The sequence below is a fragment of the Mizuhopecten yessoensis genome, unplaced genomic scaffold, assembly GCF_002113885.1.
Source record: "Mizuhopecten yessoensis strain PY_sf001 unplaced genomic scaffold, ASM211388v2 scaffold6697, whole genome shotgun sequence".
Lineage (NCBI taxonomy): Eukaryota > Metazoa > Mollusca > Bivalvia > Pectinida > Pectinidae > Mizuhopecten > Mizuhopecten yessoensis.
Genome location: NW_018406679.1, coordinates 295,853 through 304,103, shown reverse-complemented (window position 1 = coordinate 304,103; position 8,251 = coordinate 295,853). Strand labels below are relative to the sequence as shown.

The window sequence follows — 8,251 nt, the reverse complement described above, 5'->3', positions numbered from 1 at the left end:
TCCCTCGTTATTTTGTTGTTTTCTTATTTCCCGTTGGCATTATTCGTATTTTTGTTTTGTCGTTGAATATTTCTTACGAAAAGGACGAATACTATCAAATTGTCAAGAACAATAAATAAAAAGAGCATAAAAATGATATAAACAAACACAAAACTATCTCTCAGATGCACCAACGATTTTGAAATAAATGGATCCGCGCCTGTTATGATACAAACAAATTCAAAAAATTATGTGTTAATGATTTTATTTTACACAACTGTTGTATAGCATCCTATCTCATCCCAATGAAATTAATGTAACGAGCAGAGAATTAAACGAAACATTCATTACAATCAAGAGAAACAAACGATTAACGAGAAATGTTTAAACATGGACAAAATGCTAACATAAATGCCATTATATCAGAACGAATTACAGACTAACATTGAATGAAATCCTGTGTTTAGAATTTAAAAAATTAAACCGTTAAAAATGTCAAACTGTCAAAACAGTAGTACAAAAAAAGATATATTTTATGAAAAAAATAGTATTGCTGTTTTATAACCGTTTAGAGCATTTAACAGGCCTTGCGTATGACATCGAAAGCCATACACAATGACACAACAAGTCCCCCGCCAAACAGGAGTGCACGCGAAGGCTGGGGTACTTTACAGAGATAGGCGACAGTGTGCAGGAGACGACATCCGGTGAAGATCCGGAAGTACATCAGAGCTGTTGCTGGATTTGGTCCACTACTGACGTATAGTAATCCAATCAAAAAGAAGGGAATCACGTTTTCTAAATCATTCAGATGACACCTGGAAAAAAAATAAGAAAAATAATCTGTCGCACATTGAAAAAGTGTCTCTGGTGTAGGGAGAAGTAAGAATGTCTCGTCCCAGTATGTACGAGGAACAAAATCTGGTAGCTAATGATGGTGACAGGGGGCTTCTCAGAGGGAGTCTATTACATTCAGAACACTTTGGACAATACAAAAAGTAGTAAAGACGCCGGTGAATGATATATACTATGTCTCACTAAGATAGATATCTCCCTTCATAGAAAACAACAGGTTTTAGCTGTAATGCGGCCCATTACACAAGCCCCCGCCCTCTCTCCGTAGAAGAAAATGATGCACCAGAAATAGCTCACATTGTCATAATACATCTACATCCAAAAATCTTGCAATACACCAATTTCGACCAATCATCAGACGCCGCCTTGTTCAATGATTTAACGAAAGACTGGTTAGAATATCTAAATTTTGATAAATCAGAAGTCAGTTTAGCCTTTTTGTAAAAAAAGTCTATACAGTTTTTTCACACTTAAAGAGTGTCATCAAAACAATAAAAACTTCTTCTTTTTTTTTTAATTGCAACCTACAAAATAAGACAAAAATTACGGGCCAAAAAGTCTCCACCAATCAGAAGCCGCGACGGCCATGTTTGATGTCTGACCGGGAAAAAATTAGGTTATGCACATTTACGTTGCATATTAATACTCCTGACAGGTTTCATACACAGTTTGTTTCGAACAGTAGCTTCTGAGGGAAAATATTGACGGAAGAAAGATGAATAATAGGAAACGCAGGAACATCAATATGTAAGTCCCCAAACTCAGTTAAGGGGATACAATGTATCTTTCTAGTCTTTGAATTCTTCTTGGGTGTAACATTTTTTTAACACAATGAGATCATGACATATAAATACACATTTTATGATAACATGCACAACTTCTTATATTCTTATAAGTTTATGTTTATATTGATCCTGTAACAACTATGGAATTATAGTAATATGTTTAATGTTGATTTGTAATTAAGGAATTTAGGAAGGCCTTGATCAACCTTGGTTGAAAATATATCAATTTGATGGCATTGCTGGATCATAGTTCAAATCTTACTTCAGTGATCGGTATCAAAAGGTCTCCATTTTAGGAAATCTGTCTGAGGCCAACAGTATAACCCACGGGGTACATCAGGGATCAATCCTTGGTCCCTCAGTATTCATAATGAAATTTACCATTGGCTTACAGAACAGGCATGTACGCAGATGACTCAGCACTGTCTGCTTCTAGTAAAACAGTTTATATTGTCAGAATGAAATTAGAACATGATTAAAAGAAAGTGGAACACTTGTGTTCTGACAATAAAAAACGTGCAGCACGCTTTATTTTAAATGTTCCGTTTGAAACTCCGTCGAAAGAAATGTTTTCTGTATTTAAAAAAAGGTTACCTATAAAAATGTGTGTATGAATTATAAAAGTCAATGACCTTCAAATGGGTAAACGGACTCGCTCCTTGAAATCACTAAGTATGTTCTCATTTTAAACATGCATGTAAACAGTGTCAATTCCAGAGCTACGCGACGCGAACTTGTTGTACATTCCTAAGCACAAGACAACCTTTTATTCTAGTCACATTGTTTACTTCCAAATGACGTAAGTTCGTCACCATCTTTAAACGATTTTAAGCATAGAGCAATTAAACACCATTGTGATTCATACTTTCAAATTAACAAAATATTTTTTTAATTCATTTATGTTATATTAGAGCATGTCCTGGCAATTTTCACCCTTTGCTTTAGAGTATACCTGTTGCTTCAGCCATTTAACTATCAAACCTTAAGCAGGGCCTTTTGCTTTCTGCGATATTTGATAATATAATAATGCATGTAATATTATAAGCAAATTCATAACTTTTATTTAAGTTGTCATTCATGTTAACTTTATTTTACTATGAATCTAGAGGATCCTTGGCTAAAGGTTACAATACTCATTGTCACAGGAGAAAGGACATACTATCCCGAGAATCTAGACGAAACAATCCCAACATGAACTTTGCATTAAACGTTGTTTACTCCTTGACCCACAGAGCCAAAACGAAAATAACAAAAATGGATGCTTATGCTTACAATATAGAGTATAGGGAAGATGAAATTTACAATTCTACAAACTCAATCAAGCTATACCCAACAACTCACAGCTGCAGGTCGGGGATCATGTGAAAACACCTGCTGTTACCCACTGCATGTATCGTGAGAGGCGACTTATGCGAAAAACCCCTGCAGAATTTGGAATTTTGCGCCCTCTACTTGGGAACACAAAAGCAACCAAAATAAATCTTCTGCACCCGTTGCAACATTTGGGATCTTTATTTTTTTCCCCTTCTTCTAACTACCATTGCTTTCTTCTAACTACCATTGCTTTCCTAGCGGCTAGTTTGGCAATACCTCACTTCTGGTTGTAGGCCTAATGTTGAGCGTTCGCCCAGGAGAGGGACACTATGGGTTCTGTCCCCAGACCGGGACATACCAAAGTCCTTAAAAATGGTAGTTGATATTCCCTGCTTAACGATGTGACCAGGCGGAATGCTGTGCTGGGTGCCTTCGGCATGGAATTCCCATGAGACCGCGCTATTACAAGGAGGCAAGTATGTCTCCAGTACAACACACATCGAGGCACATCCTTAAATGACCTATGATGTTAATAGGACGTTATTAAAACAATATCAAACCCAACCAAACCAAGCTAAGGAACTCTTTAGTTTCGCAGTAATGAGTGGGATTAGGTTTGGTGATCAGTGGTCCGATACCAGCACAGACCTCGGTGCCTACCTTCTGATGCGTTCCACGGTTGGGTCCGTTAATGTTGGCTTACAGTTCCTGTCCATAGCCTTCCCTATGGCACAGTCCTCGGGGTTAGCGTACACCTGGAGGCAGAAACGGAAATAACGTCATGTAAAGTATACTCAGGGCAATAATTCTAAATAATTGGTCACGTTAATAATTATAATACCGTTTGGTCCTATAATGTAAATATGTAGAGGATATTTGATGTCTACCAGTTTATTACCATGAATATTTCACTCGTATGCCGGATCACCGGTATTTTTTTCCAATAGAAGATAAAGCATGAATATTTTAGAGTTTCTTCAGCGAGTGCGAAAATGTTACTGTACCAAAATGGTACATTGACAGAGTAACCTTTGGCGCCGTATATTCTGATGATGTCACAATTCACAACCATGCTGTTTGTCATTTTGAAAATGATACTCAAAGCAGTTACACCAATTTCTGTTATTACATGGTAAAACATTTATACAAAATGTTACCAGAAGTGTAGTCAAGTAAATACCCTAGTGTATATAGCAAAGATGTACCTAAACACCCACCTACTGCTCTGGATCTGATTGGTCGATTTAAAAAGGGATCGTTTCACAATGTTACAAATATCACTCTTGATATCCCAATGAATAATTCAGTATTATCAAGTTGATAGTCGCCAGCAAAAATATATCAAATAACATTGTGTATAACGTAACTCCACATTAGCTCATCTACGGTCTCGGATTGCTCACAGGGTCACGTTACAATCACACATATGCTATACTGCTATGGGTCACAACACACATAAACATGATGTGTGTTGTGACCAATATCAGTATAGCATATGTGTGATTTTAACGTGACCCTGTGGATTGCTCGAGTTGAATGATTGATATATTTCAAGAGATTCAGAAGTGCTTTAGCCCGAGTGAAATATTCTATATACCTTCAGTTGATCTTAAAATGATTGTATATTTTATAAAAACCATGATAACTTGTCATTATCTCGTATTCACATTCAATTTGCTTCCCGAAAACTTTAACCGAATCACAATGATGGACAAAACGACATCGAGGACGGAATAATGACGTCATGTAACCATAGCGAAAAATGGCGCTCATATCGGAACCCATCCATGTTTCGATTCATCGATTTACACAACTATACGACATCACATACAAAACAGTACTTGCATATCATTTATAAACGTACCTTTAGAGAGAATCCTTAATAATTTACGAGTGCAGGAGAAAAATAAATAATGATGTTCAAAGGCATTACAGGCAATTCTGATGAATCATCCTAAATTAATTATATTACGAAATACGATAGTATCGTAACACACTAAACGAAACTCCTTTTGTGTAGGGCTTCATAGTGCATAGCATTGCAGTAACTGGTTGAATGCTCCGCTGATAGGGACATGTACCTAATCACCAGGGTTCGGTTCTTGGCCCATTGCTGTTTATACTTTATATTAATGACATAACAGATAATATAGAAAGTCTATCAAAACTATTTGCTGATGACACCTCTATTTTGTATTCGGATAAATCACCACAAGTAATTGAACAAAAAATTAATAATGATCTAGTAAATATACAATTGTGGGCAGATAAGTGGCTTGTCAAATTCAATCATGCAAAAACAGAGGCTTTACTTATTTCTAATATTGATCTTGATCACCTCATTGAAATTAACTTTAATAATGTAAGTATTGAATTTGTTGAAAACCATAAGCATCTGGGAGTATTCATCAATGCTAACTGTAAATGGACCTATCACATTGATAATATATGTAAAAAAGTAGTTAAACAATTAAGTGTCCTCCGTAAATTGAAATATACCCTGAACCGACGTACACTGAATAAAATATATAGATCATTTATACTTCCTATTCTAGAATATTGTTGTGAACTTTGGGATGGTTGTTCTATTACTGATTCAGACAAATTAGAAAAATTACAACTTGAAGCTGGACGTATTGTCACTGGTTTACCGTCGTTTACTAGTAGACAATCTATATACAATGAAACTGGATGGGATTCTCTAGCCCATCGGAGATCCCGTCGAAAACTTCAATTATTTTTTAAAATCCACAATAATATAGCCCCTAACTATCTCAACACTCTACTCCCTTCCCTTGTCGATAACTCTCACTATAATCTTCGAAACGTTGAAAACTACAACCTACCTAACAACAGACTTGAATTATCTAACGTATCCTTTTTTCCTTCTACTGTTAGACTGTGGAACCAGTTACCTACTAGTATACGACGTAGTGCCACGTTCTCATCATTTAGAAACGCCATTCAAGACGTAAACTTGCCGCTTGTACCAAACCCCTTTTTCTATGGTGATAGGAAAAATAATATTTTGCATACAAAATTAAGAAACCGTTCTAGTACTTTGAAAAGTGACCTGTTTCGTGTTAACCTCATTGATTACCAACGTTGTATATGTGGCTTCCCTATTGAAGACACACACCATTTCTTTTTTACCTGTGATATATATAACGAACAAAGAATTAAGCTTTATCGTGAACTGAATGAATACATGCCTCTTAATTTAAATCTACTTCTATTTGGAGATACATCTCTTTCGGAACAGGAAAACATAACGATATTCATGCATACTCAGCAATACATTCGTGACTCTAACAGATTCTAGTACCCCCCCCCCCCCCCCCTTGTCCCCTCTCTCTCCCTCTCTCTCAATTGAACCATAATATCCACTCTCTCTAAGAGGAAGATACTATATGTCATACATTAATAATGATGAGGATGTATGTATTATAATTACAGACTATTATCCCCCCTGTCTCTTCCCCCTTCCCCCCTTTTCTCTCTCTGTCTCTCTCTTATAATTTCAATTTATAAATTAAAGCATTTAAAAATGAAATAGTGTATATATGTATATTAATTCTGCCATCTTGTTGTACTATTGTAAATATATGCTTGTAATTTGCTAGGAAAGGGCTTAATATAAGTTTGATAACTTGTGCCCAATCCATTTGCTTGGCAATAAAATATGTTTAAACAAAACCTTATCACCTTGTATGAGATGCTATCTAGGTTGTATGTTGAGATCATAGTCAGTCTGATGTAACTCGCATACTTATAACAACAAAGGCAACTGTTTTAGTAATTAGCGGGCAGAAACACATTCTGAGATGACACACTTTCATAACAGTTGCAGGACGTGTAGTAGCTAGTTAACTAACTAAAAAGTGGCAACATGGTGTGTTCTATGTGTAACTTTTTCTAACTTGATAAATTATTCTTAATAAAAAAAGTTTGTAGGGCTATTTTGAAATGCATAACATTCTTTTTCAATCTAAAATTAAAGTTATATCTTCGCACATACTAACACGTACTGAACACAGGGATATGATAATTTGTTTCAGCTATACTTAGACCTCAACTAGAATGTTCAGAGTAATTTTACATGTTTTAGGGGTTTATATTGACTTTCGGTCAAAATGCCACCGCAATGATTATATATACGAGAAGGGTGGAAAGCTCTCGATGACGAAAAGTCGATCCCACCTAACTGTCATGCATCCAAAACAAAGGTTCTAGCTGATGTACGGGGAAATGCTTAGTACTGTTGGAAAGATGAATTACACATAACATGTATTCTCCTTCCGCGGACATGATCTCCGTTTCATCCAAAAGCACACTCCATTTCAGAGTTTCGAAGTTTTTCGCAGTCATAGGGCCACTGTTTGTATATTAATGAGGTTGACATCATTTACGTGCCGGTACTCGTGGTGTGATTGGCGAAGCGCAGCCATTTTTTCGCTAAATTTCGGCATGAGGCTGACGTCAACCTCATTTACTATACTCATTCTCAGGTCCCTGTGGTAGTGAAGTATATAGGATTGTATAGTGATGGATAAAGTTCCTCAATTATGTCAATTTCCAGCCGTAGTTTGTGATAAATCATGCAATAGTAAGTTTGTCTACGAACAAAATGCTCCGAATTACAATAAACTTATTCTCTGGTAAGAAATGGTATGGTGCAGACGGGCTACTTCGGAGCTCGCCACACGCACATTCGGCACTCGCAACTCGATCCGCGGCAACACGGCAAAAATAGTAACAACAGTTAAACATGTTTGGATCCGCACTTTGCAAAAGTAAAAAGTTACAATTTCTATGTATTTATATATATTATACATGAGTCCACTCAAATTGAGATGTAAGCTCTATATTAGTTATTATGAGTGATGAAACCATGCATAGACTGCATATTATATTTTTCAATAACAGTTGTGGACGTTCTCCGTTAACTTATACATGCATTATGTCAATATGTCATGTAACTTTATCTACCCTATCAAGCTCCCTAACTAGTTGAATACGTGTTACAAGGCAAAATAACCTGATAACGCTATACCCGGACACCTTTGTGTTCCTTCCTTGTTCAGTAACAGTATTGCATGTATTTTTTTCACTCACCGACTTTCCGATCCGATTAAGTGCCGTTAGCACACTCATCGACATTGTCTTCACAATCACCACACCGCTGTAAAACGCAAACTGCTTGAACAGCGGATTGTCGAAGTTTAGTCCCTGATCAGCCATGATGTTTGAGCTCGTACGGTGTTACACCTGTAAAAAGTAGATATCAGAATAGGGTCACGTGTAACACGATAGGGGCG

The 8,251-nt window shown here is 36.5% G+C and overlaps 1 protein-coding gene across 1 annotated transcript; it reads right to left on the bottom strand.

Moving 5' to 3' along the window:
• Window positions 1-233: 233 nt before the first annotated feature.
• Window positions 234-8,251, bottom strand: LOC110452473 (microsomal glutathione S-transferase 1-like). Its single transcript, XM_021501033.1, has 3 exons — window positions 8,049-8,251; window positions 3,594-3,688; window positions 234-797 (listed from the first exon to the last, which is right to left on the bottom strand). The coding sequence occupies exons 1-3, from the start codon at window positions 8,172-8,174 to the stop codon at window positions 557-559; spliced, it is 462 nt and encodes a 153-aa protein (XP_021356708.1). The 5' UTR covers window positions 8,175-8,251; the 3' UTR covers window positions 234-556.

What these genes read in the sequence shown, in the direction of transcription:
- LOC110452473 (XM_021501033.1), bottom strand. Translation starts at nt 8,174, where the DNA reads ATGGCTGATCAGGGACTAAACTTCGACAATCCGCTGTTCAAGCAGTTT. An exon ending in TTAATCGGATCGGAAAGTCG is followed by an intron (nt 3,689 to 8,048) that starts GTGAGTGAAAAA and finishes TTCTGCCTCCAG; the next exon opens with GTGTACGCTAACCCCGAGGA. An exon ending in ACCGTGGAACGCATCAGAAG is followed by an intron (nt 798 to 3,593) that starts GTAGGCACCGAG and finishes TTTTTTTTCCAG; the next exon opens with GTGTCATCTGAATGATTTAG.